The 27,388-nt window shown below is 41.5% G+C and overlaps 3 protein-coding genes across 6 annotated transcripts in view; all 3 read left to right on the forward strand.

Moving 5' to 3' along the window:
* The window catches only part of jph1a (junctophilin 1a), a 28,012-nt gene extending 17,234 nt beyond the window's left edge, over positions 1–10,778 (forward strand). The window contains 3 exon segments of the mRNA XM_062479588.1: positions 6,821–7,563; positions 7,657–7,752; positions 7,908–10,778. Of these exon segments, the coding sequence (XP_062335572.1) occupies positions 6,821–7,563; positions 7,657–7,737 (824 nt within the window). The 3' untranslated portion in view covers positions 7,738–7,752; positions 7,908–10,778.
* Positions 10,779–11,180: 402 nt separating this feature from the next.
* eloca (elongin C paralog a) lies at positions 11,181–17,523 on the forward strand. 3 transcript variants are annotated; one of them, XM_062480085.1, is made up of 4 exons: positions 11,181–11,337; positions 16,456–16,485; positions 16,712–16,855; positions 17,227–17,523. In XM_062480085.1, exons 2-4 carry the CDS (start codon positions 16,482–16,484, stop codon positions 17,415–17,417), a joined length of 339 nt encoding a protein of 112 aa, XP_062336069.1. In that variant the 5' UTR covers positions 11,181–11,337; positions 16,456–16,481; the 3' UTR covers positions 17,418–17,523. The 3 variants fall into 3 exon arrangements, with proteins under 3 accessions (XP_062336069.1, XP_062336070.1, XP_062336068.1); XM_062480084.1 differs by lacking the exon at positions 11,181–11,337 and adding an exon at positions 15,679–15,794; XM_062480086.1 differs by lacking the exon at positions 16,456–16,485.
* Positions 17,524–18,607: 1,084 nt separating this feature from the next.
* ube2wb (ubiquitin conjugating enzyme E2 Wb) lies at positions 18,608–26,722 on the forward strand. 2 transcript variants are annotated; one of them, XR_009932282.1, is made up of 7 exons: positions 18,608–18,760; positions 19,600–19,691; positions 21,836–21,938; positions 23,574–23,729; positions 24,242–24,317; positions 24,494–24,746; positions 25,539–26,722. XR_009932282.1 is itself a non-coding variant. In XM_062479506.1 (6 exons), exons 1-6 carry the CDS (start codon positions 18,728–18,730, stop codon positions 24,505–24,507), a joined length of 474 nt encoding a protein of 157 aa, XP_062335490.1. In that variant the 5' UTR covers positions 18,608–18,727; the 3' UTR covers positions 24,508–26,722. The 2 variants fall into 2 exon arrangements, 1 of the variants encoding a protein (XP_062335490.1); XM_062479506.1 differs by having other exon boundaries at positions 24,494–26,722.
* Positions 26,723–27,388: the final 666 nt, after the last annotated feature.

A 27,388-nucleotide genomic window follows, 5' to 3' on the forward strand; every position in this document is an offset into this window, starting at 1 on the left:
GCCTCCAAATTTAAGGTCTACACTTATAGTTTGTGCCACTTTACAAATCAGTGACGGCTTAAAGTACTGTAATTTGTCTGTCAATCGTGGGCTACAAAATACTATTCGCATTATATGACAGTTCTATCTGATGGTCCCTTGCATTTCTATGTCAGGAGATTCATCTGTGGTGCTGTTCTGTGAATGCTGTGTAATGATTTTGTCCCATGCCGAAAGGCCTGGGCTTGGCCCTCCTAAGGCATGTCATCTAAAACCATTGAGGAGGCTTTTTAAGACCACAATGAACGACTGTGTCTGTGGCTCGACAAAAAACAGAGCCTGTATGGCCGAAGCAGAATATTGGGACAGTTTCATGGACAGAAAACCACTGTTCTCTTAGTATCACAGGCTAGGCCAAGTGAGCTTCTAGATTACATTTTCGAACCATACATTTCTGTCTGTTTTAGATATAGTTTCACACAGAATACATGCAGTTTTTATAGGGACCTTGAGGTAACAAAGACAGAATGTCATCCTATACAGTAGCACCAAAGGGCTTGACTAAACTCTATTTGTACCTTTACTAGGGAAGATGAGTTTTACAAGCAAATGCCTGAACACTATACTATATAAATTGTCTGGATGAGGTTTCCTGGGGTGTGAAGGAGATTGGTGTTGATGAGGATAGACAGGGAAGTGTGAATTCAACACATAGTAGTTCAACAGATGAGACATCATCTCTTAGCGATGGGGGAAAAACAGGATACGCAGTTGATGCATAAAAACAGTGCGGTCAATGGTTTCCCTCTCGATCTCCCCCTGACCATCCATCCCTTGACCCGCAGTTCCATCACCTCCCTGAACTGTGCATTGCGTCCCCCTGAGCCTGTGGTGTATATTTAGTCCTCAGCTAGCTAGCCTAGCATGGCCCACTGCCAATACATGCCATAAAATAGTGGGTGACTAATAGATTGACAATGGAAGCCATTCAAGCATGTCCCTTAACGCAGGCTGAGAGACCCCCAGCTGGGGACGCCAGGCTGGGCTCTGTCCGCTTGTTTGTGTTGTGGAAAAAGGCAGTCATGCTTGGAAGCTCGGCAAGCCCCTGCAGGTTGACTCACCACAGAGAGAGTGTCCTTGTCTTCTAAGTCAGATCATGAATGAAAGGGCAGCTGTGTCATCACACTGGGCAGCGCAGGACAGCATGTGAGACGTGGCTGCAGGTCGGACACACCGTGCCAAACGTGGCACCTTGCCTTGAATAAAGGGACCTCGTTCTTGTTAGACTAAGAGGGGAACTGTTACTCACGATTACCTGAGGTTTTCTGTATGGCTCCTCTAATGAGTGTACTTCTATATTGTCAGCGCTGGTTACCAGAGGAGGTATAGGTTGTGTATTAGAATCCGAGTGTACAGTACCCTAGTTTTAGGTGTTTGGTTGGTCATCTGTTCTAGTTTGGCAGGTCATATCATGTTTGGTGTAAATGAGGTCCCCTATTTACAGTTTGACCCATTTTTGCTCTTAAGAAAAATACAAAATACTAGGAACTGAACTGTAGGAGGAGTACAGACTACCCTTAAAGGAAACCTTCCCTGGATTCTTCACTGACGATAACCTACATTTTACTGCTTTTAATATCATGAATGTATGTAAACTCCAGGTATATTTACTATTTCGTCATATATCCTTTCACAAATATTTGAAACATTAATTTGACTCCAGTTTAATCCCAAATGATTCCTTGTGGTCTACATCCAAACTCTGAACATTCTCACTTCCCTTAGAATAACTCTCCAAAGAAAACACAGGTCCACAACCCTTGTCATTTGTAAATGACATTTCAGACTCATGGCAGATTATCGCCCAAGTTCGACATGAGCATCCCAAAAGTGAAGAGGGGGTCACTAGGAAAACACCCTGACCTTTCTGATTGGTTCGCACACAGCCCCCTGGAAGGGGGTAGTGGAGGTGGTCCGGGACTGGTTTATGGAGTGACGTTAATTGGGTTATATTTGGAGTCAATGTGTGCTCACTGGGGCCTAATGGAGACATTGCTGGAATCCCAGTGCACTGAGGGCCGAAATAGCTCCTCTCTCTGCCCCCCTCTCTCTGCCCCCCCTCTCTCTGCCCCCCCTCTTTCTGCCCCCCTCTCTCTGCCCCCCTCTCTCTGCCCCCCCTCTCTCTGCCCCCCTCTCTCTGCCCCCCTCTCTCTGCCCCCCTCTCTCTGCCCCCCTCTCGCTGTACCCTCTCTGGGGCTGACGCAGAGCAGCTGTTCCTTCCTTCAGCCAGTACCCATGAAAGGGATGGAGGAGGAGGGGGGGGGGTTGAAATGCACTTCCAGTCCGCCCATTTTGACCTAGTCAAGGTACACTCATGGTCAGGTGGCCTCATAAACACGGACAGGTCAGAGGGGTCACACTCAGCCATACATCACACACACAGGGTCGATAGGCCACCAGTTTACAGACGAGACCAGCTGCTGGTGTATATTCAGAAATTCTGGTCGCATTTTAGATAGGTCTGTTTAGAATCAAGTGCATGCAATATTATTGGGTCAGAGGTTATGAGATTCAATGTAAAATAGTTATCAGAAAATTGTATGGGGATTTATGCAACAGGTAAGATGTGTCCTACCCTGTTGTTTATGATTGTCTTGCTTCTTATAGCTGATGCTAGAAATCCAGGACAGCCAATCAGAAAGACCTCATTAACCCTTCCTGCTCTCCATGTTTCTTCAGATGTCCCTGTATGCGAGACCAACTCCAGTCTCCTCTCCATCTGTTTGTTGAAAACAAAGGAGAAGTGGAACAATGACCAAGCTAAACAAGTGTGATGATTAGAGGGGCCAGAATAATCTGCATTGGAAGCATGGTACATTGTTAATTGTACGTGTGCATGTACTGTGTGAATGTGTGAAAGAGTTTATGCGTGTGTAATCTGCCAGACAATGACAGCTCCCTCATCTGCCCGCGCACAAAGGAAAGAAAAGACCGCGCTAGATGAAACTAATTGAGTTCTGCATCTCAATTGCGACAAACATAGAAATAAACAAGAGAAAAAGAGGTACAAAATTACGAATATGTGGCTGTATGAACAGGCCATTTAATAGCTCACACTAAACCAAAAGCATGTATCTACACAAACACGTTGAAAGCAAACTAAACTGTAAGATTCTTGATACAGTATATAGCTTGTGTACAATCTGAAACTAGTAACAGTTTCTTGCGTGTACATGGTCCTGGTAACAATGAGAAAACATAATGTAAAGCCTGGTAGTGACCCAGCACTGTGACTCATATAACATCCGCAGCCTTGGGTCCTACTGTGTCTGTTCGCTGATTGTCACTTGCTATCATTTCAAGCATGGTGAAGATGGTACAAATGTTTCTCCTCGCGCCGGCCCCTGCTCACCGCCAGGAGATGGTCTGCGTTATTCCGCTCTGACGACTTGATGTTCGCACGCTGTGCCTCTTGTCTAAATGTACGCGAGGGCGGCCAATGAGGTAGCCCCAGCCTGCTTCACAAAGGCAACAGATGGGACGGCGTACTGTACCCCCCTCCTTCATGCTCCTCCTCTCTCTCTTCCTCCCCCCTGAACTCTCATGTGTAAAACACGTCCAGTCACATGCCCTGTTTGGGTCCCGCTTGTTCGTTCCTCTTAGATTGAGGTCATCAGGGGTGACAAAGGCACTGGGTGTGCTATACATGGACAAACCATCGCCAGGCCTTTTGTGTCCTGACTGTGTGTGTGTGTTGGTGTGTGTGTGTGTGTGTGTGTGTGTGTGTGTGTGTGTGTGCTTGGGTGTGTGTTTTTGTGTGCTTGTGTTTGGCTAGGCCTCCACTGGAGTGGAAATGTGCTCCGGATTAGCTTGAACGTAGCTAGCATCCATAGCTGAAACAAAAGCTTGTCCTATAATAATGCCATAGAGATGATCAAGGGAACAGATAAAGACAGGAAGCAGAGAGAGGCAGCATGAGAGAGGCAGCATGAGGTTGGACTGTGTCAGATGCAAAAGTGCTCAAACTGGACAAATAAAATAAGCCTTTAGAGTGGATCCTCTATTAGACATAGGATTGTACTCTACGTCGGCAGCGCAGCAGAAAGACCAAGTTATCCCTGGCCATTACCAGTATCTTTTCCCACTTGAAGGAATCCTTTGGTAGCAGAGATTGATCACAGCTCAGATAAAGATGTGCAGGGGCCATCTGGGGGGGGGGGCTAATCACCATTGTTTGGCACTGCAAATGACCGTAGTTATAGCCTGTACCATAGCAACTAGGTATTGTACAGTACCAGGTTGAAAGCAAATATGTCGATTCAGACTCACTCACCAGTGCTTCCACATGTAAGTTAAAACCATGTTGAAAATAAGACGGTGCACAATGGACTACATTGTTATAGGTGACTCTGAAATGATGAGACAATAATTTTCATATCGAAAAGCTGTGTCTGTGGCTTTTAAAATGGCTGTCGGTGCAAAGTCTCTGACTGTTTGCCAATACTGCAGTTATCTCTCTCTCCCTCCCCCTCTCTCTATCTCTCTCTCTTTCTCTATGCAGTCTGATGGTACTGGTAATGCCGATAAATATCCAGAAAATGCTGCCTTGAACCCCTCATAAGACTCTGTCTCCTAACAGAAAGTGCATGGAACTGCCCATGAAGCCAACCCTCTTATCGAGTTATGGTGTGAAATTAAACTCACCAGATATTTTAATCCCTGTGGATGTTTGAAAGGCCCCTGTCTCTTTGTAGTGGGTCTTACTGGGGCTGTCGCTGTTATGAAATGAATTAGGAATGTCCCGCAGAGGGAAAATTATTTTGGTTTAAGTGATATTGAGTCGTCGGATTTGCTGGTGGGAGAGTTTTAGCAGACCTCAGCCTGTGTGTACTGTTCTACTTCACAGGCTTCTCCTTCCTAAAGGGTGAGGGTCATCATCAATTAATCTCTGATTCTTAGAGATGGATCTTCCCACGGAATGAAGGCCGCAAAATGTGAACGGTGCTTCCAACATGTTGACATCCAAAACTAACACACAGAAGGGGTCAGGTGGCTGAGCGGTTAGAGTATCGGGCTACTAATCAGAAGGTTGCCGGTTCCACTTGCTATATTTCAAGCATGGTTTCAAGCCGGTTTGATTCCCGGCCGTGCCAAATGACGTTGTGGGCAAGGCACTTCACATCTTGCCTCAGGGGAATATCCCTCCACTTAGTGTAAGTCGCTCTGGATAAGAGCGTCTGCTAAATGACTAAATGTAATGTAAATGGAAGCTTCTCATGGCCCTTATACCACAGCCCATCTCTTGCAAAGCTCCACCAGGCAAGATAGGCCACTCTAATGAGAGACAGAATACAAAAGTTGAATATTTTTTGTTTACGAGTCTTTATTTATTTATCCACAGAAGCACAAACATGTGAAATGAAAAAAATACTAAATAAACACTTTTCCTGGTTATCTCTAGACCTCTGGCTAAATAATGTTACAGAGAATAGGACAGATCAGCATTGCTACGAAAGATGTTTCGGAACATTTTGTGTTTCCTGTTGTGCAGTGTTGCATGAAAATGGTATGTCAATGGTGGCTGCACCTCCATGTCAAGTCCTTGTATCCGTAGGGATGGCCATCTTGATGCTGAAGATGAGTGTATATCAGCACACTGTATTCAGTGTGCAGATAGATGTGACGAGAGGTCTTTCCTGTGAGACAGAGGCTGGTGAAAGGAGAGAAGGACGACCGTGGGGCCGTGAAGATGTGTCTGCAGACGCCTCTCTGGCCTGGCTGGAGTCTGTGACTCTACATTAATGACACGCTCGTCCTCTCTCTCCTCGTCCTGTTTTCCTCTCTCTATTTCAATTTCTCTCTTTGATCTCCACTTGGTTCGCTGCACTTGCATCTTGCCCTAGGGGTGTGCTTATTAGGGTGCGCTGCTGCAGATAGGAGATGAAATGGAATGATTAGAGTAAACCCTGTTGGGGACTTAATGATTTCTGCGCTGTGATCTATTGATGTGTGTGTTAAATATGTCTATATATAAGCCTTTCTGTAGTCTTTCTTCACATTTACAAAGCCACCGGTGCTTGTAAATCCATTCATTTTACCTTTATTTAATGGGGTTACTGTGGTTTGACATGTAATTTTACGTGTTATTTACTCATTAGTTGAGGCTGTTTTGGATTTCCCATGAACAGTACTACAATGCCAACAGAAGATATTCCAAAACCTTTTATTTCAGGCAGTAGAAGTCAATAGCAGATAGCTCTGCCCTTCTAATCTGGGTTCTTGGGCAGTGCTTGTGTTGGAGATTACAACATGAGTTGGCATTCTTTCAAGGATTAGTGATCTCTTATGTCATCCTACATCCCAAACTGGGCTAATGCAATGTCTGTACGTGCACTTTTGTTTGTGTATGGAGGTATTTTATGGGTAGTGGTTTATATGTTTGTTGTACACTGGAGTGAATGTGCTTGTGTATGTTCAAGTCAAAATGTCATTGTTAAATTACCTGGCATACATTTATTCAGAAAACAATGGGATTTTTAGTAGCAGGGTCTTAATGATAACAAACAAAATATATTGTGAAAATTGCAAGATCAGAGTTTCTACAGAGGTAGAAACTAGTCACCTGACTGACTGACACTGACTGACACTGACACTGACGAAAACATGAACCATGATGAGTGACAGCACAGAACCACAAGGCTGAGCAAGGAGAAGAACCAAGAGGAGGAAGAACCCTACAAACCAACACACCTGGGAGTGTGTTGAACGTTAAACGTGTGTGTGCATATGTGTATTGATGTTAATAGTTGTCCTCTCCCTCCTCCACCCCTCTACTGTGCAGGTCCTGACTATATCAAGCAGCAGTTCATGGACCCTGTAGAGATCACGGAGGCCCCTGTGGAGAAGGAGAACTCCCCCTCGAAATCGCCCCCCTCCTACGGCAAAGGCACCCCCCCAGCCGCCAGCCCAGGCCCCACCCCTCCCCCCTCGCCCCACTCCAAAAAAAAAGTGCAGCTCGCCAACAGCACCAGCAGCCGCAAATCCAGCAAAGAGGAAAAGCCAGGGCGCAAGACCAGCAAAGAGGAGAAACTCACCCGCAAGACCAGCAAGGACGAGCGTCCAAGCAGGAAGGTCAGTAAAGATGAGAGGGCATCCGCTGTGGAGCCCCTTAAACCCCTCCCACCCCAGACTGCCCCGGCCAGGCAGGAGGAGGCCCCTCCGAAGCCCCCCAAGGCCCCAGAGTCCACCCCCGCTCTGGCACCCCCTCTCCAGGCCCAGGCGGTAGTGTCGAGCCCAGCGAATGGACAGCTCCACACCCAATACCACAGCTACTACGTCAAGGCCCCTACCAAGGGTCCTCCACCCCCAGACCTAGAGGAGGGGGAGGATGAAGATCTCAGTCAGGTCGCCATGGCACGCATGGCTCCGCAACCCCCCAAGTCCTACGGAGCCTCCACCTTCAAGCCCACACCCAACAGTAAGAGTGAACCCAAACTCAGGAAGCAGGATTCCCTAAAGCCAAAGAGCCTCGCAGAGACGAAGAAAGCCAGCATGGACATTGCAGATGCTATAGAGGTGGAAGCTGTAAGTACTGGCAAACAGTCTGAACAAGTGGAAAATATTGTTGAAAGATATTGTGATAGCATCTCTATTATATGACAATATTATGTCTTGCAGGGTCCTAACTCAATCCTGGTTGCCATGGTTATGCTTTTGAATATTGGCTTAGCAATCATATTTGTCCACTTCCTGACATGATCACCTGTTTCTCAGGTAAGCAAAGTTTACCTCATTACTTCCTGACTGTGTACTTCTGAATCATGTTTACTGCTATTCATAGGACATGCTGGCTTTAAATGGACTTGCCTGTGAATCATTCAGCTTCTTCTATACCTGTCTGTTAAAATGAAACTGTTTTGACTCCTTAGAGAAGCCATGTCAACTGGTTCAGCTGCATCGCCAGCCTTTGAAAAATCCAAACGGCGCCGGCCAACACAGGGAGGCATTCGAAGGTGCTCGGGAATCAGCGTGGCACAGGAACTGTGAGGGAACCAATCACCAGTCACCCTGTCACGGGCCGAACACAGCCCGGTGTCCCCCTGTTTAACACTTTAACATTTACATTTAGTCATTGAGAAGACGCTCTTATCCAGAGCGACTTACAGTAAGTACAGGGACATTCCCCCGAGGCAAGTAGGGTGAAGTGCCTTGCCCAAGGACACAACGTCAGTTCGCATGACCGGGAATCGAACTGGCAACCTTCGGATTACTAGCCCGATTCCCTAACCGCTCAGCCACCTGACTCCCTGACTTTCTTCGGTTCCTGTGAGAGCTGGAGGGAACTGTTGTGTCTAGGGAGTAAAAAATTGTTTAAAACACACACGCCACACATATATAAACATACACACATTTGAGAAGTAATTGAAACCCACATCACGTGTGCTGCCCCCCCAGCAGGGAGCCAAGGCTTACTTAGCCACTCCCCCTGCCGTCGCGGTCCCAGCAGGACTGACTTTACTGGAAGAGTGTGTAGATGCACTTTTAGTTGACAGGATGGAACAGCTGCCTTACTATTTTACCACCCGACGTTTTCATAGGAAGATGTGAGCGTGGCGGCCAGAGGACTGTGTTGTTGTAGGTAAAGCATTTTAAATGTTGGGATGGCCCTACGTTCATGCATGCAACCCTCGATACAGGAAACTGGATACGGCCAACGCTGGCGGTCAGTGCTAGCCCGGTCACTTGCCAGTCTTACTCTGTTACCCCTTCCACCATGCAACGTTTTCAAGCTCCTCCCACAATTACCCAGGAGCTTCTGCTTCTACATGCTCCCTGTGCATGTTTGAACAACATTTTTGTTGTGTTTTTCATAGTTTTTTTTGTTTGTTTGTTTATTTGTTGTTGTTGTTAATTGAATGTTGGTTACCTGCAGTCATAGACCACTTGTTGAGAAAGAAAAAGCCTTGCTTGGAACTAAATCCATATTGATCAAGTGAGGATCAGTTGAAGATTACCCATCGTTTCCCATTTATTTTGGAAGTCTAAAAACAAGTTTGAAGGATTTAAGAGTTTAATGCTTATTTTATGTGCAATATTTTTATTTTTTGTCAGAGGAATTATATATTTTGCCAAAAGAAATAATTTAACTAACTCCTATTATGTTAATTTCTACATATTCAGCAGGTAGGAATGCTCTCATTTAAAATAACTGGATTGGGTCAATTGAACTGTTCACAGTGTTACTTGGTACAGTTGTAAGGACAATGACATGGTAACCGGCCTTAGCTATAGTAGCTCTTTGTGACTGATGTATGAAAAGTCTTATGGAAATGTTATTTATTTAATAAAAATTTAAATATTTTGTTGGTATTGCAACACAAACTATATTATTGTGCATGGGATTTTTAGCATAATTACTTTCATTATTCTTCTCTGCTTCCAATGTTATACCAAGTAAGCTGTGAAGAGCCATTGATGCAGTTGTCCAGGTTTAGTTCAAACACCTGCTTTATGAAACATTTGGAGTCTGCTTGAGTCTGGGGCTTGGGAACACTGGATTGGATGAAAGAAGCTGTTGGTGAATTTGTTCAGGTTGAATCTGTGGTGATGTGGTTAAGAGTGATGCCTTTAAGTCTGCACTGCTGTTTACCTCAGAAGATGATGAAGAAGAGGGGGGAGGAAGGAACCTCAAACAATCAAATCCTCGTCTTAATTTTGTTGTGTGAGGAACTGTAATGACTGTTTCAATTATCAAAAACATTGTTTTTAAATGTGCAACTTCATTGTAACTGTTTGTGGACTTTGTTGCAGTTACAGCATGAATTTATTTAATTTGAATGTGGATTAATATGAATAACATTTTCTGTTAGCACTTTGAAGGTTAATTATTTATTCATTATACTGTTCATAGGTATATTGCTTCAGATATTAGTCTTCACTAAAAAGGGCTTGAAAATTTGTTAGATTTGCTTTTTATGCAATTCTGTTTTGAGATGTGATTCTTGACTAGTAGATTATTCGGCGTATTACTTTTGGAGACTGCTTCACCGGGCAATGTTGTTGAATTTCTTCCACAATTATTTGTGCTATCTGCTGCAAAAGAAGATGTTTATGATGAAGAACCATTGGAAGAAAACTATCCCAATTATTTTCTGTTAATTTTTACTTGGCAACATTTAAGGCAACTTTACATTGTGTAGTAAAAGTTCCAGACTGTGATGTTTGATGTCTGTGATGTCAAGGTAATGCAGTTAGCTTTATTTGGCAGCAAAACATATTACTTTATTATAACCTTTTTCATTGGAAATCTGTTGTCCACGCCCTCCTTCTTAACCTCTTCCCTCTTTTTTCAGCAAGCTGAAAGGTGACCTACTGAACAATCTCAAACAGGCAGCATGAGGGATATTTTTGGGAAATGCAACGTTGCATGTTGATAACATTTATATATAGATTATATACTATTTGTAAGGATTTTTACAGAGCACAATCCAGAATCTGGTATAAGTTGGTATTTTTCTAACAATTTGCACAGTTGTATTTTAACAATGGGTATAACTTGTTTGTAATTGGTAATGTAATGCACATATGGTAACATTTGACAGTTCAGAATATTGGTTGTAATCTGTGTACCATTTGGAATGTGAGTGGCAGATATACTTGTTTGGCTAATTTACAAAAAGCGAGGAACTGTGTGAGACTTTTGATATCTCAAAGTTCATGTTACCCCATTGATTTGTGCGAAGTCTTTGGAGATGTATTTCTGTGTATAACAATAAAGACGTTATGCCTTGTACACCAAACTTTTAGTTGTTCTACTTTTCTATGCTATAGATATTCCTCCAGCCTTTTAAAATCTGTTTCTCACATAGAGCAGATGCCAGGATAATTGTTTTGTTTACTGCTCAACTGAGTGAGATTATCAAATACACTTCCATTTCCTGCTGTACATATCCCTCCATATCAAATGTTTGTGATACTTTAGCCTTCACATTCGGAATTAGCACTTTGTGGTAATTAGATTAATTGATTAGCTCACTGTAATAATAATACCAGTAACACTGTATAGGGTTTCTGTCTTTATAAAACTGCAGGATTCATTTGCTCCACAAGGTGGAGTGGCCTAAGGAAGTGGAAACCAGCATCGTGTTAATATTTGCTGCTACTCACGGTCACATTTCACAACAGAGATGTGACAGTGTGGTTTCAGTCTGGACTGTTGAGAGGGGGGATTAAAATGTGGTTAAACAAAAGTTTTTTTACTGTAGGTTGGATCAGAAATAAGTTTCTGGACTGCAGTTGATAGTGCGATGCTGATTGAGCCATGAAAGGGAAGATTTGGCCATGTTTTGAACATAGAAGGTAAAAGAGTAATGCACCTGTCATACTCTTTTTAACATACTCTTCTCAAAATACACAATTTTGTGGGTTGACTTTAAGAAGGAGCAGCTCAAGTCCTGGCCTGGATGTCTTAGTTTCTCACAAGTTGTTTTAGCCACCTCCTGAGACCCAGCCCTACTTCTGCCAACTAAAAAACAACTTGGTGGTGCTTCTAAAATTGGATTAAGACATGTAAGCAGTGAAGGGATATCAGTGCCGAATGTTTTTTCAAAACTGGTGCTAAGACATCAGTATTAAAGAGATCCACTTTCCCCACATAGCAATTTTAGTTTCAGCAAAGAGTATTGACACAAACTTTAATAGAGTAAGCAAAACACATGACTATGACGCTGATGCTGATTCTGACACTTAAAATAGTCTGTTATTTGTGTTAAAACTCTAACCACCATTGGTATTGTCATGTTACTAATGTCAATAATCTTGAACCAGTCTCATGGGAATATGAAGGAAAATGTTTAGGCATGTAAAGTAAACAATGTAAGTTTTTCTGTCACATTCATCAGTTTGTCATGTAAACACCTCATCATCAATGTGAAAGCCTGGGAAAAAACAAACACTTAAAATATTACGTACTCTTCATGTGCCATATGGAATCTAGAATCTTCAGTTATTACAATGTAAATTTGAAATACTGAAGGTATAATTTGGTATACATGTATTTGTCTATAGTGTCAGGGCAAAGCCACTCTCCTCTCATTGTTGTGCACCTAAGGGCCTTCATAATTGTAATCATACTTACTATATTTAAATTAATTTAATAGAAAGGATGTGACTCATTGTCCATTTATGATTATTATACACTAATATGTAATACTTATAGTATAAGTACACATTAAATAGTATAAATCTCATAGACGCAGTTTATACTGGCAACTTCTTTAGTGTTTGTTAACATCTTCAGTACTTAGTTCCTCTTGGCAAACTGATTGTAGCTAACATGCTTACTTATGGACAAGAGTTCCCCATCACTTTTAGTGTATTCCAGACTGAATTGAATGCCTTCCTCTGATCTCAAAATGAGATGAAAATCAGACTACAAACTAAGTGAATGAGTGGTGACAAGCGCAGAATCAGACATGACAGATGCTTGTGTCAGGGTTTCAATTATCACTGTGTAACTAGCTGCTGTTCTGTGTGGCTGATGTAGTGGTCCCTGTGGTCGCTGTGCCAGTGAAACACAATATCCTTCCACACCTTGAGATTTGATCCCTGGAAATTTAGTCACAATTCAATGCTGGATGCATAGGACCACCAAATGCAATTTTTTTATTTGACAGTTTTTTTTATGTTCAACATTGTTTCATTTGAATTCGGTCAACCACCAGCCGGAAGAATTCTGGGGACTCAAATCACGCTCTGGGTCACTAGCCCTGTCTAGCAAAGGCTCATGGGATTAGGACTGAGGACAGAGTAATGGGGTCCTGTGCCTCGCTGCAGGCTACAGGGCCCACATCCTAAGATTCAATGTGAAAGACCTTTTGCTTTACTCACAACTACCCAAAGACTATACTCACCCCCCATTTTCCCTTGTCGAGGACTGACCTGGTTGCATTCAGGAACTCAAACCCACTGTACTTGTCATATGCAGACCTTGTATTGGCTTATTGACCTCGGCTGCTCTCCTCTATTTAAACAGACAGTTCTCCTCACCATACATACTGCCTGATGTCTGGGATTTTATGACCCGGAAATAAAAGCATACTTTGTGTTGAGTAAATATTCAGTATAATGCATAAATTATAGGAGCCTGGAGTACTATCAACCAAAGTGTTTCGTATGCTGTATGTTAGTTTTTATGGCTATCGATTTTAAACACATATTTTTTATGAACATAGAACCTACAATCTTATTGTTTAGCACATGCACTTAAGTGCTTGATAATACTGCTGTACAAAATGATTGAAGCTGCCCTGTCGAAGCACCGATGGACTGCAATTTCATTGGTGCTGATTCCCTTGCAGGAAAATTGCAGAAATCAATAGTTACGGTTTCTCATTAGTTCTCCTGGTTTCCCTTAGGGGAAGAAAGGCGATCTAAAGCTTGTGTTTGCACCCTCCAACCGCCACTGATTTAGCTCTTTGTGCATTAATTGTCAGATACACCTTGAATACGTCATGACCAAATCCAAGACAACATCAGAGTATCCAGACAGCCATTCACAGGCTGTTGATTCAGTGAGAGGCACGGCGGTATTCCATTAGGGTGTGTGGTGAAAGGAGTCGATGATTTCATTTGGCGAGCGATGTGTACAGTATACATGTTTGTATGTATACCAAGCAATTGGTTGTGTGTGTGTGTTTGTGTGTGGGTGAGGGTGTGTATGTGTGTGTGTGGGTGTGTGTGTGTGTAAAGGGAGCCCTATTATAGAGGTTCACTGTAGCTAACCCAAAATAGAGTACAGCAGCTGCAGTGGTAGGGGGGGTCATATCTGGGAAGCATCAAAGAGGCCGCTGTCACTTGCCTGCTCTCATCATATGCACTAATGGTGTAACAGGGGACTGGAAGGTCAGTGATTGTTAACATGCGTGAGTGTGTGTACAGTCGTGGCCATAAGTTTTGGCAATCACAAATGTTGTGTTTTGCAAAGTTTGCTGGTTCAGTATTTGAGGGAAATGTTTTCACATGTTTCTATAGAATACTGGAATACAACAAGGCACATTTCATATTTTTTAAAGCTTTTTTGGGGTGAACATTTTCAATATATGCAAATAGTCCTCTCTTTTACAGCAGTCAGTCTGCTCTTAAAATCCAATCAGAATGATAGAGTGATTTCACCTGGCTAGAAATAGTTCACACTTTCCCCTAATGATATGACTTACTGAAATTATGTTAGCAGTCATTTTATGCCAAGGCCCAGCAAGCTTTGCAAACACAAAATGTATGTCGCTTCCAATACTTTTGGCCACGGCTGTATACTGTTTGCCATGAAGGTTCTCTTCCTATAGGCACAGCCAAGAAGGCAGTGGTGAAAAACAACATTCTGTAACACTCACTCACAGGCAGAATAAATGAAATGAATCCGCTGGAAAAGAAGAGGCGTCACATGCATTTTGAGAAGAATGGACATCCCCTCACATGTTCTTTTTTCAACATAGTGATATTATGATATTAACACACACACACACAAAACCACACATGGACCCACATACACAAAATGCAACAGATACATTGGTAGAGATGATCTTGAGAACTAAAACTCTTTCAAAAATCTTTGGAGTCGGCAGGGAAGGGCTATATTCCTTCAGCACCTCTGGGTCAAACAGCGCAGGTTACAGGCACTCTCAGTTCTCCGAGCGAGCATCAGAGCTCAGATATCTCCAGCTCTATTCGGAGGCCTCAGATTTCGTCAGTCATCACTTTTCTTGTATAAAAGAACTTGGGACCAAAGCAAAGTCATATTCTGAACATGACTCCTCCTCCCTCTTCCCACATAACCTCCCTGACTGACACCACACCCACCAGTTCCTCATAACAGACCTCCATGACCAACACAAAGGTGCCTTTGATTATACCCAATACAAATACTGGTCAGATTTATTATTATTTTCCATATTGTGGTTCACATGTTATGTCACTGTAATTCTTTTTCTTATGGATTCATCAAGTGTAAAAAATAAATTTAAAAAAAGGTATCCATTGCTGCTCCCTTTCTCTCTCTTTCTCTCTTCCTCCTTTCAAATCTAAATGGATGGACAAGTGGTCTGTCCAGCAGCACCTGCTCCTACTTGTCAGCCGGGTGTGAAGCCCTCTATGACAAAACTAGGTTTCCCCCTGAGGCAGAGGCGCCCCCTGTCAGTAGTTGCAATCATATCAGGCATAGTAACAAATATTGCCGTCGATTACTTTAATGTAATGTAATCTATAACATACATTTCATAGATCAAAGAATGCAACAGAAAACACTTTTTAAAATTGTCTTTATAGACACAAATGGGTTAGACTACAGATTTGTACCTGTAGTAACAGTTAGACCACATATATAAGTTTTAAGATTTCTATATGTTTAATGTATGCACCTTCCTGCCAAAGTAAATTCCTTGTCTGTGCAAACTTTCATGGCGACTAAAACCCCTTTCTGATTCTGATTCTGAATTGCTAAACCTATTTTAAGCACAAGGAGGCAGTGAATAATCAATACATGGCTAGGCAGCAGTTTGTTAAACTTCTGCATTGTCATTTTTTGTAATGTCTATTGTATTTTACAATTAAATTTTCTTTGACACGATGTTAGCACAAGCAGTACCTAGTATCAACACTTAATACATTATCGTCTTTGAAGGTAGAAATGTGTCATATTTTTAGAGCCCGCCCGATGCAAACGGAAGCAAACATTCACACACGGCTGTTATATAGAACTGCTTCCTGTGTCAACATCTTGTTAGCCAAAGCAAAAAGCCAAGACATTTGATTGTTGTGTGGTAAGGAGCAAACTGTATTTTAAGACATCACATTGGGCGTAGTGTGTTTGGTGTGGCTTTTCATAATGTATTAGTCGTATAACTATATACCTAGCTAAGGTAATAATAGTTGTTTTGTCAAAATCTAAAACAAGTCAAGCTCGAGTGCTAGTCAGTTAGCACAGAGCAGGCTAAGGCTACTGTAGCTATTGGTCCGCTAGCGCGAATAGCTAGAGCCAACTATCACAATCTATTGTGAAAGCAAGTAAATGAATTGGCTTGCTGGCTAACTGTGAATGCTTACTTATTAAAGGTGTCAATTATATGCCCTATGTTATGTCTCACGACTTTGTGTTTCTATCCATGGCTTGATTATAGTAAACGGTGTGTGGACTAACTATGTGGACTAACTAGGGAACAGGAAGCTTTTACTAGTTGTGGTTGCTGAGTATTGGCTTCAAGCTAGTAGTAGCATTGCAATTAGCTAAAGTTAGTTAATGCTAGTTAGTAATGCTGTCTTGTACGTGGCCTATTCTGGGATTTGGCTAGGTTAACTAGCGCTAACGAATTGGCTAGTTAAAGTCGTGTTTTGAACATGTAAAACGTTGGCGTATCTGTGTTGAACTGCATAAATCTGCAATAATGAAATAATTTCCTAATGCAAATGGTTGATTGTTTTTAGGCATTCGAATTGCAGTTTAAGGCAAGATGGGTGAGTGACAATCAACCAAATCACTACCTTTCATTTGCCAAGTAATGTACAGTAATAAAAAAAAAAAAAAATTGCATTCTGATTGTTTGGGGCCTTCATTTCGTTAGTAATCTTTAAGATTAAATATTCTAACGGGAATTGTATTTCTTAATTAGTTAGGTATGTAATTCGTGAATACTTGACATTTCAACAAATGTCTCAGACCTGTCTGTCCTGCTCCTCACAGATGGCGAAGAGAAGACCTATGGTGGCTGTGAAGGGCCAGATGCCATGTATGTGAAGTTGATCTCTTCTGATGGCCATGAATTTATTGTGAAGAGAGAACATGCCTTGACTTCTGGCACTATCAAAGCCATGTTGAGTGGACCAGGTGAGTGATTCTGCAGGGAAGAATTACACATCAACATTTTATTTATTTAGCAGATGCTTCTATCCAAAATGACATACAAATAAGAAGAAAGTTAATCAGCAAATCAAGGATCAGAAGTGCATACTTCAAACAGTTTTTTGGTGGTCAGTCAAGGAATGGTCTGTAATGACCACACAAATAATTCCATGGAAAATCTGTCTTCCAAGGTTGTGGATATTGCATTCTTTTTTAGATTGTGAGTCACTTTATTGGCAGATTTGCTGGTAAATGACCACAGTCATGCTTGATTATGTCAAATTCAACTTTAAAGTGGCCAGCACCACACCACTCCTTTTGAACACATTTGTTAAAACTAATCTCTCTATTTACAGGGCAGTTTGCAGAAAATGAAACCAACGAAGTAAACTTCAGGGAGATCCCCTCTCATGTTCTCTCCAAGGTGTGCATGTACTTCACCTACAAGGTCCGTTACACCAACAGCTCCACAGAGATCCCAGAATTCCCCATCGCTCCTGAGATTGCACTGGAACTGCTCATGGCTGCCAACTTCTTGGATTGTTAAACCCACCAAAAATGTAGCAGCCTAAACATTTTTAGATTATTATTTTTTGACTACCGTATTTAACTTGTTTGCCATGTGCTTCAGATAAAGAAAAACATTTGAATGATGGGAGTATGTCAGTATGCTTTGTAAACATTGCTTTTGCTCTTTGTCCTCATTTTATTGGTAGTGAAGGCTTACATTTTAATATAATGGATGGGTGGCATCACCAGGTGTTCTGCAATGTGACAAATGTGGCTGTTCCTTAGCATTGGCATTCCTCACTTGTCCACAATAAAGTCTTTTTGGTGAGTGAATTTGTGCTAAATGTGGACTACATGATTTATTTGAAAGATCTGTAATTATGACCCTTACAAAACTTGAATGAAAATAGGCGGACCATAAAATTGACAGTCCAGAGTTTGAAAGAAAATTAAATGTTTTCTACCCATGTTATTAGAGATTCGTTTCAATGGATTGAGTTGGGGTCAAGTAAACTAATCGGTTTGCATGTATCTTTTCATGATGCGTTTCTGTGAGGATGTCTGTCAGTGTTCTACTTAGTCGGTTAGATACACTGGATCTCACCAGGCAGAAACATTTGGTGAAGCACACCACTCATGCCCCAGGGATTTCTCAGAAATGCAGCTAAGGTAGAAAATGACCCATCTAAGAGTATTTAGCCCATTTCAAGCTAGTATTTTTGCTGACCACCCATCCATGCCCATGTTGCTGTAGCCATTGTTAGATTAAAATTGTTTCAGAGGTCGGTAGGCTTGGTCTAATATGATTGCTCTTCTCACAATTCAGTACTCTAGAAGTTGTGAGTCTTGCATCAATTCACAGGCATGCAGCCAGACGTTCCTGGCAGAGGCCATGTTTGACCTTAAAAGGTAATTTTTTTATCAGTATCAGTTTTCCAATGCAAGGCCCTGGAGGAGGACAGGTCCAGTATATTTTATGAAAATATATTACAGTGTATACTTTTAGGCATATGGGTTATGACTTCGTTTTTCTCTAGCCAACAGTTTTTTTCCAGGAATCAAATTATGATGGTATATATACAACATGTTGACAGTTGGTCGGAAGCAAAACCTAGTTTTATGAGAAAAAAAATCTACCATTCAAGCAGCTTGTTAATGACTAAAGTCTAGCGACTAATTGCTTGTATTCAGTTTAAACAGTGTAGGCATATCTGAGGCATGTAGCATACTGGGTCGGACAGTACTTTCTTACTGGACTTGCCGCAATCAACGCACCTTCTAATGTGTTTTGTTTTGTCTACACATCCCATGTGACCCATACGTGTAGTTCTGCGTTGCTCTGCTCTGATGCAGGGGGTTTCCATCATGGCGTCGATGCAGGTAAGAATGTTTCTGACAGCGATCGTGTTTTTATTCGTTTATCACACCTGTATTTCGGGTGCTCACATCCGTCAAGGGTTTATAGCAAATTCATATTTCACGTAGGATTATATCGTAGTGTAAATAAATGCAAAAGTGAGAAAAAACTGCTATTTTAACCATGGCACATCAACACCACCAGAACAAGCAGAAGGCTAAACAAGCTAGCTAGTAGCTGGATTGCAACTCGCGTCGCGATCTAGCTACCTAAAGACTAAGAGAACGTTTATTTGGCCCACCGACTGTCAGGCTTATCGATATTTCCTGTGATATGTTGAGATTTTGTTATAGCTGACACATTTATTCCACCTATTATTAAAGTTATGGTAGCTGCTAAAACGTATGTTGCTTCTAGCTGGCTTAGCCTATGTAGGCAGCGAATGCTAACTGTAAGTGCTATGCTCGCTAGCTTGCCTGGTGTCGTGTCGTTGAGGATGATTGCAGGCTACAGAACCACCAAGCTAATAGGCGCTACTCACACTAGCAAAACACCACAACAGTTTTCATTGATTTATTGCTGATTTTATAAATAGATACTAGACTAACAACCTACTAGTGTGTTAAACTTAGTTAGGTCATAGTAAATGAATTCCTTTAGCTCTACTCTTGCTGTCTCCGAGTGGGATTGGGATTCAATAATAGTTTTCATGTAGCCTAGCTCTAGCGGTGTGGCAGCAGCTAAATAATATACTTGTAGTTGTAGGTATGAGGCCATTGGGGAAACTAATGAGTGAAAGTTCGCTATTGACGATGCTGGTGTCACCAGTGCAGTGGTGACTAACAGGTGCTATCTCTTACAGAAAAGACTACAAAAGGAACTATTAGCTCTGCAGAATGATCCACCCCCTGGAATGACGCTAAACGAAAAAAGTGTGCAAAACACAATTACACAGTAAGTACTTGAGTCACCGATTGCTATTTGTTTCATTTTGAGCCTGCGCTCGTCTTGTGTCAATATTCCCGATAAAACATTCACTGACATGCAGATGAAACATCCGATTGAAAGACCATAGGACTAGCAACAAGGAAGTTCAATGAAGAATGTGTAACTAGTATGTTTAAAACCACATATCCCACAATGTGTTTATTACATTTACATGTAGTCATTTAGCAGACGCTCTTATCCAGAGCGACTTACAGTAAGTACAGGGACATTCCCCCTGAGGCAAGTAGGGTGAAGTGCCTTGCCCAAGGACACAACCTCATTTCGCACGGCCGGGAATCGAACTGGCAACCTCCTGATTACTAGCCCGACTCCCTCACCGCTCAGCCACCTGACACCCTCATTGTTTATGGTTTAGAAACACTTAGACTAGACAGCCTGTAAACATGACTGCTGTTTTTTCTATCCAATCGTGTAGATAGGGGGTCGAATACGGGTTATAATTCTGACTGGCATCTTCAGTCTCCAGGTTGAGTGTCTCTAATGTACAGTGTCACTATTCATCCTCATAAAATATTTAGTTGTTGGCGTGCAAGTGTGAGGGTAGTGTAGCAAAGACAGACTGCTGACCTTTCTTGTGTCCCACCCCCATAGATACTGTTGCTATGTGATTCAATCTGACAAGCAGTAAGGGAAAAGAAAGACCAGCTTTTATAATATAAGTTTTGACTAGTTGTAGTAGTCATTATTATCATAACTCCAATGCTGTAGTGATTAGGCTTATGTTGTTTTGGACAGTTGTACCCTTTTGCATTTGGGTTGTTTTTGAATGGTTACATTTCAGAAGTTTAAACATAGGAATGCCCGTAGGCCAATAGGAAATGTTTTGAAGCTTAAGATGGTTGAGAGCTAAACACAGTTTGACAGCCACTACGTAAGATACTCTGTTCTGGTTTCTAAAAGTACCCACTTTGTCAATAAAGACACACCATGTGTCTCTGGAATGACTTGTTAAGCTGGCTTATATTTTTGGTGCATTCTGATTTCAGGGACGTGGGCGTGTCTGTCTCTGCAACTATAGTGTAGAAATATTTGGCATGCCTGACACTTGTCATGGTTAATGACAATGTATTTTAACTATTTGTGTTAGCATACATAGCATTCATTGTGTTCTTCCTATTGTAATTCTGCTCAGGTAGTCAGCTTCCTTCAAAAGTACATTCTGATACGCAAGCCATAAATTGTTTTATGAGAAAACTAAGTCTAGGCTAAAGCTCACCTCAGACAGCGCTGCTACACATAGACGTAATCCAGTGGTCCTTTGTTTTAGTTAGCCGGGTTCTGTGTGTCCTGGAGGTTTGTTCCTGTGCTTTACACCAGGGTGTCTGTCTTCAGGCTAAGTTTATGATAGCAGCTAGGTCAGGCCCAGACAGCATCACCAGAGCACTTTGATATGCATAACCGTCAAGATTGGAGTAATGGGAGCATCATTGTTAAAATGTGGTACTATTTAGTGTTGTAATTGGAAATCCTTCCTCAATATTACTAACTTGAGCTCTTGTAGAAATAAATAGGCCTACCTCATATCCAGAAATAAGTACCAAAACTAACCATTATGTAATAGAAACCTTTTGAAACCAGATATACCTTAATGTGTGGCATAACCAAATTTTGGGGAAAATGTTAGGCATTTCCTGGGATTGGGCGAGCAGTTTTGAAACCCTGAGCTTGAGCTAAACCAGAGGTCATGTAGCACATCTTTTTCTCCTGATTAGGTGACTTTTATGTAACGTGTCAGTGTAACATTAGGCTTTATCACAGGACCTCACTGGGTCACTATCAGAATGCCTCGTCAATTGGTGGCTTATCCTGTGGTGTTTAATACACCTTGATTACAGAGGGACTATTTGTGCTAGACATATCTGACCCATCTTCACAGTGCTGTTCACGACCGATGGCCCAGACTGGGGTTTGAGAGTAGTACTCAGATGCATCACTTTCTTTCATGAACCGGGCGTACACACACTTGCATGTGCCCCACACCCAGGCGGGCATGCACACAAGCACATACTTTGTTAGATCTATCATGTAAGTTAAACATCATCATGAATGATTGGATGATGTAATCCACACTGTGGTCTATTCTATTTCAGGTGGATTGTTGATATGGAAGGAGCCTCGGGCACACTCTACGAAGGAGAGAAATTTCAGCTGCTTTTCAAATTCAGTAGTCGATATCCTTTTGATTCACCTCAGGTAAGTCGAGCAGTATCGTGTGCATGGAACCAGTAGTCAATGACGGGATGTAGCCTTGTGCATGTTGCTTAGTAACGGTTCCTTTATCAAACTGGCTGAAGAGCAAGCTGTCATATGAGGGGAGGGGCTATCCTATTCTTACAGATGGACAGGCTTGTTATGTCTAGTGCTTTAAAGAAAATGTGTGTAGGTGTCGGCTAGATGTCATAAGAACTGCCTGTAGGCTATTGTTTCCATGGTTACGTCACTGTCTTTGTAGGTTGTTGCACCTTTGTTGTCAAAGCTCAGTGTTACTTTATTGACAGGTGCTTGATACTGCGTACAATCTGTCACCATATTTTGTTGACATTAAAAAAAACCCAGATGCGTTTGGACCTTTTGACATCTAATGCTGGGTAGGCTGCAGTGCCATCTGTGCCTGGTTGCCAACCCACTACGCAGGGCACAGTGGGACCTGTGGCTGGTAATGGGATCATGGCAGACCAGCTCAGAGAGGCCATTCCGGCCGGATGGAAACCAATGGAGAGCCTCCGGGCTGGGCCATGTTTGAGGGGATTAGCTTAACTCTCCAATCTTATTTGATATATCAGCAGCCTGGCCACCTATAAATAGAGGTTGGTTGGTGCTGAGAAAATGAGATTCGATAGGCTACTTAAACCCCACCTCTGCTGTCATAAAGTGGGGTCTGTGTGTTACTGAGAATGGATCGACTGTGCCTATTTATGGTAAAGTTTAGATGAAGATGACTTCCCAAATGTACCAGTTTGCCTCAGTGCCTCTCTTGGGCACTAGAGCCTTTTTTTCAGGAAGTGAGAGCATATCCTGCTAGGAGTACATTAGCCATGTAGCAGTGCCCGCTGGCCTGTTCTTCAAAGTGAGAACTAGATTGGCCTGCTGTTTTTATCCATTCTGATGAGGTGTGTTGTGTTTCTCCCAGACTCTCTTGACTCTCTTGTTAACTCTGTGTTTCCTCTCTATCCTCTCTCTCCTACTCACCCCCCCCCCCCCATCTCTTTCGTGAAAGGTCCTTTCCATTTCTTGGCCTCCCCCCCTTTTATCCTGCCTTTCCCTTCTAAAAGTTTTACTGAACTTCATCCTACCCTGCCACTTTCTTCCCTTAAAATGTTTTTTCTTTCAATTCTCTTTACTCTTTTATAACTGGTCCTATCCATTCCTCTGCCGTCTTTACCCTGGTCATATTCGACCCCCCCCCACCTTTTTTTTTACATCTGCTATCCCTCATCCTCTCACTATACTCCCCTTTTCAACTCTTAGCTGCGCCTGCCCCCCCCAACATGCCCCCCCCTCTCCTAATCCCTCAGCCTCATGTCGCTGTAAAGAGCTAAGCCTAGGCTTATACAGCAAGTCTCATTATTTTCTGCTATTAATGCGAAAATCTGAACTCATTCCAGACGACTACTCTCCCAATTCAGATCTCTGACTGCCCCCACCCCCACCTCCATGTAAAATCTAGAAAAGGTTATTTCTACCAAATTGGGGTCAATTCTTAAGCCAGCTGGAGGATGCAAGGATCAAGGTCGACAGGGCTCAAAAGCGAGGTCATCGATTGGCCGATAACATTTAATACAAAACATTGAATTGACCGTGGTTTTTGTTTATCTTTTATAATTTCAGGTAATGTTCACGGGAGAGAATATACCTGTCCATCCTCATGTGTATAGCAACGGTCACATCTGCCTATCCATTTTAACAGAAGACTGGTCGCCGGCACTCTCAGTGCAATCAGTCTGTCTTAGCATTATCAGCATGCTGTCCAGCTGCAAAGAAAAGGTAAGTGGAAGGTAATGGACCCTGGAATGGAGTCTTTCGGCACCTCTGTTGTGTTGCTGGTTTAGAAACGTAGCCTTGGGATTGACTGTGAAGAATGGACAGACATAACCTAAGTCGATAGATTAGTGTAGATGACAATTTATACAAATACTAGACACTAAAGTGTTTGGTTTTTGTCATCCATCGTAGTGTATATATGGCAGTCGTCTCTTTTTCACTACTAGTTATTTCGTTTTGTGTTAAACAATCTGGTTAGCAAATTAAAAACATGAAGGCTCTCTGATAGTCCTCTCTGTTTCTACCCATTTTAAATTAGATGAATCCGATCTATCAACTGATTCCTTTTTTTTCCCATCTCTCCGTCTCTCTGTCTCTCTTGGATGTGTCAGCTCACTAGATCCCCCTGCTGTTCAAATAGGATCACAGACAACATTTAGGGATGATTCCAAATGTGATGTAAATGAAACTGCAGTAATTTTTTCATACAAGAATAACAATCTCTCTTTCAACAGAGACGGCCCCCTGATAACTCGTTTTACGTAAGAACGTGCAACAAAAATCCAAAGAAGACAAAATGGTGGTATCATGGTGCGTATTATTTCAATTCTGTCTTTTATTCGATTAGAGGACAGACTTGTTGCCACCATCAGGTTCATTCATTGTGTAAACAAAACTGTACATATTGCACTGATGAATTAAGTAAAGAAGAACACTGGTAGTGTTCTGTGTTCTGAATTCTTTTTCCCCTATGACTCCTTCCACAGACGATACCTGCTAATGTACAAACTTTGTAACAGCCCTAGGAGACAGAAGTCCTACTGACCTACATGAAGCACTTTTTAATCATTCAGTCTTTGAACTCTGACCTTAGACTGGAAAAATGGACACCATGCGCTGGAGACTCTTGACTGCATTTCCCCGTGGGCAGTTGGATGCATGTTTTAGCCGGTTGTAATATACAATATAAGAAAATAAAGGAACGTTATATGCACCCAACATGGATTGTTTTGACAACAGGTAGTTATGCAGCAAGCAAGATGGTTTTGTAGTGAGATTATTATATTTCTTGTTTCAAGATTAACTTGTCTATTTTAATTTTTTAGTTTTTATGGGTACATTTTAAGGTCCTTGTGTATTGTGCAATAATAACAATGATGGATGCATGCTTGGGCCTGCAAAGAGAAATCCAAATCTAATCATCTGTCTGAAAGGAATCTGAGCATTTTCACCAGTTAATTCCCCTATGTATTTCTGGAATTACATGCACTGTGAAAAAGAAATCTAGAGGCACAACTTAATGTTATTCCAAACAGGCTGTTGTACTGTAATCTACCCACCATTTTAGTTTTCAGGTGACAGGGTTTTGAAATGGCTTTTACGTCCCTAACCTTTGATTCAGAAATTATATTCTCTTACATCTCATCTTCCAAGGACAGGCCAAACTGCAGTTGGTTGACAGAATGTTGGTACTGATAAGGTTAAAAATACAAGCAATGGCAAACCTATCAATTATCTTATTAGCTTCATGTACCTCTCTTTAGTGGCCTGAACTCAAGTAATGTCCAGTCCAAGCCCAGAGATGTGTAACAGCATCACTTCCATGTAACGAATGTCTGTAAGAGAACTTAGTTGTGTGATCCATTTTTATTTGTATCTTTTTATTTTTTTAGATTGCTTTAATCTTCAAAATGTCTGATTTTAAATAATGTACCTTTTTCAAGTCGCTAATATTTGGAAATGGGTATACGTTTGATGGGATAGCTTGTGTATTTGTGTTATTTAATTTAAAATCTTTATTTTGATCTCCAGCACAGTGGTGAATGGCGTCTGTATAGAAATCTGCAAGGCAAGGCAAGAGTGTCTCCCCTGGTCAGAGTTTTGGCTCAGGTACTTTTTTCAATAAGAGATCACCTCTTAAAAAAAGATTCCTATCAGATATTTTGCATTTACCTATATTTTCACCAAAAGAGACAGTTACTTTGTGAAATTCTAACATGTCTGAAACTATTGTAAATAAGACTTTACATTTTGAAATGTTATGACCGATGTTAGCAGTGGGTGCAGTTTCTTTACATTATAGGGGGAGGACTAGAAGAGGGCTTTTTTTCATTCAAAGTTTCTCTGCAGTTTTTCATTTTAGAATTTGTACAGTCAGTTAATCAAAAACACAACTACTGTCGGTGGAAGGTTTAGTAGTTTTAACTGTAGGGGTGCATGCAAATTTAAACCCATCGTATTCTTATTAGCACCAAACCAGGCAACAACCATAGTAAATATCCCACTTCTATAATCAGTTTAATTGGATGGATCAGCAGCAAGCGCTACCTGCTGGAGGCCATACAGATATGTGTTGTTTCTGACAGTAATCACTCCATTCCTATAGATGGGTTTCCTGTCGCCATTCATTCAGAAGAATACTTGAATTTCCCATTCTGGGTTATTTTTTGTGTGTTTTTTTCTTTGATGTCCATGGGTCTGAGTCTTGACTGAATCTGAGTGAATGATGGTATAGAGATTATCACGGCACACTGGTATCTAGGAACTATATAAAAAAAAACATAAAGATGTCTATCTAACAAACCTTTTTGTGTATTACACTGTAGTGGTTCTGCTGTTGTTTTATGCCGAGAACTGACAGCAGGACCGAATCGATTTTGTAAATTCAGTCACAATGGCATTAGTGTGTGAACAAAAAGCCTTCATCCAGTGACAGTAGGCAAGTTGAGTTTTTAAAAACCTTGGAGTGAATACAATCTAAAAGAGGATTTGGATGGCTTGTACCTGTTTCTTTTCTTCTTTGGTTTAGGCTTTGTAAAATTTTTCAATGTGGTTTGAATTCTTAGCTTGCAGGTTGTTGTGAGTGCTAAACACTAATGGGGTGATATTATTTATATTTTGAGAATTTGTTTTCTGGGATGTGCAAGCTCCATGTAAGAGGTGCCTGTTCATTTTCATAATCAATAATTAAAGCAGAGATTCACTTTTAATTCAAACTTGTGTTGCATGTGTTATCGTTGTCATTCCATTAATTGTATTTAATTTATGATGTATTTTAAATGACAGATACATACACACATGGGGTTTATTGTGTTTACAGTGGTTTCAGACTTTATATTGGCCTGGGAGACAACATCTATATAAAGCTTACATTTAAGCAATTTAGAGTGACAAGACTGTAGTACCATCTAGTGGTGGTGCCTTGTAAAACAGATGCAAGCTGATTTGTTGGTGTCATGGTTGATAGTCAGCAAGGGTTTCTCAACTAATTTATAACTTCAGTCCGACCTGTAGTAGTAGTATTGGATGGCATCCTGGGCAAACATGTGAACCACTTGTTAACCGCTGTGAAATGGATTTGCAGTGACAGTAAGGTACTAACACAAGTGGATGCCCAGGACTGTTAAATGGACACTGCATCCAATGGAGCCGAAGTACATGGTTATAGACCACCAGTTAGACGCTGAGCTAGGTCCACTACATCATTCAGTTTATTAAAACATGTTATTCATTAGTGATCATTGAAATAATGATTACAGGAACAATACATACATAAATACATACATTATCATATATTGCGATCAAATTTTATGAGATGTACTTTTAGAGTAATTATATTACAAGAGTTCATAGGAAAGGCCTACTAACTTGACAACATTCTT

This window comes from Osmerus eperlanus, chromosome 15 (genome assembly GCF_963692335.1).
Source record: "Osmerus eperlanus chromosome 15, fOsmEpe2.1, whole genome shotgun sequence".
Classification (NCBI taxonomy): Eukaryota; Metazoa; Chordata; class Actinopteri; order Osmeriformes; family Osmeridae; genus Osmerus; species Osmerus eperlanus.

Coding starts and splice junctions, on each gene's coding strand:
- ube2wb (XM_062479506.1), top strand. CDS start 18,728: ATGCAGGGGGTTTCCATCATGGCGTCGATGCAG. Junction 18,761..19,599: donor CCATCATGGCGTCGATGCAG/GTAAGAATGTTT, acceptor TATCTCTTACAG/AAAAGACTACAAAAGGAACT. Junction 21,939..23,573: donor ATCCTTTTGATTCACCTCAG/GTAAGTCGAGCA, acceptor TTATAATTTCAG/GTAATGTTCACGGGAGAGAA.
- eloca (XM_062480085.1), top strand. Junction 16,856..17,226: donor AGCCATGTTGAGTGGACCAG/GTGAGTGATTCT, acceptor CTCTATTTACAG/GGCAGTTTGCAGAAAATGAA.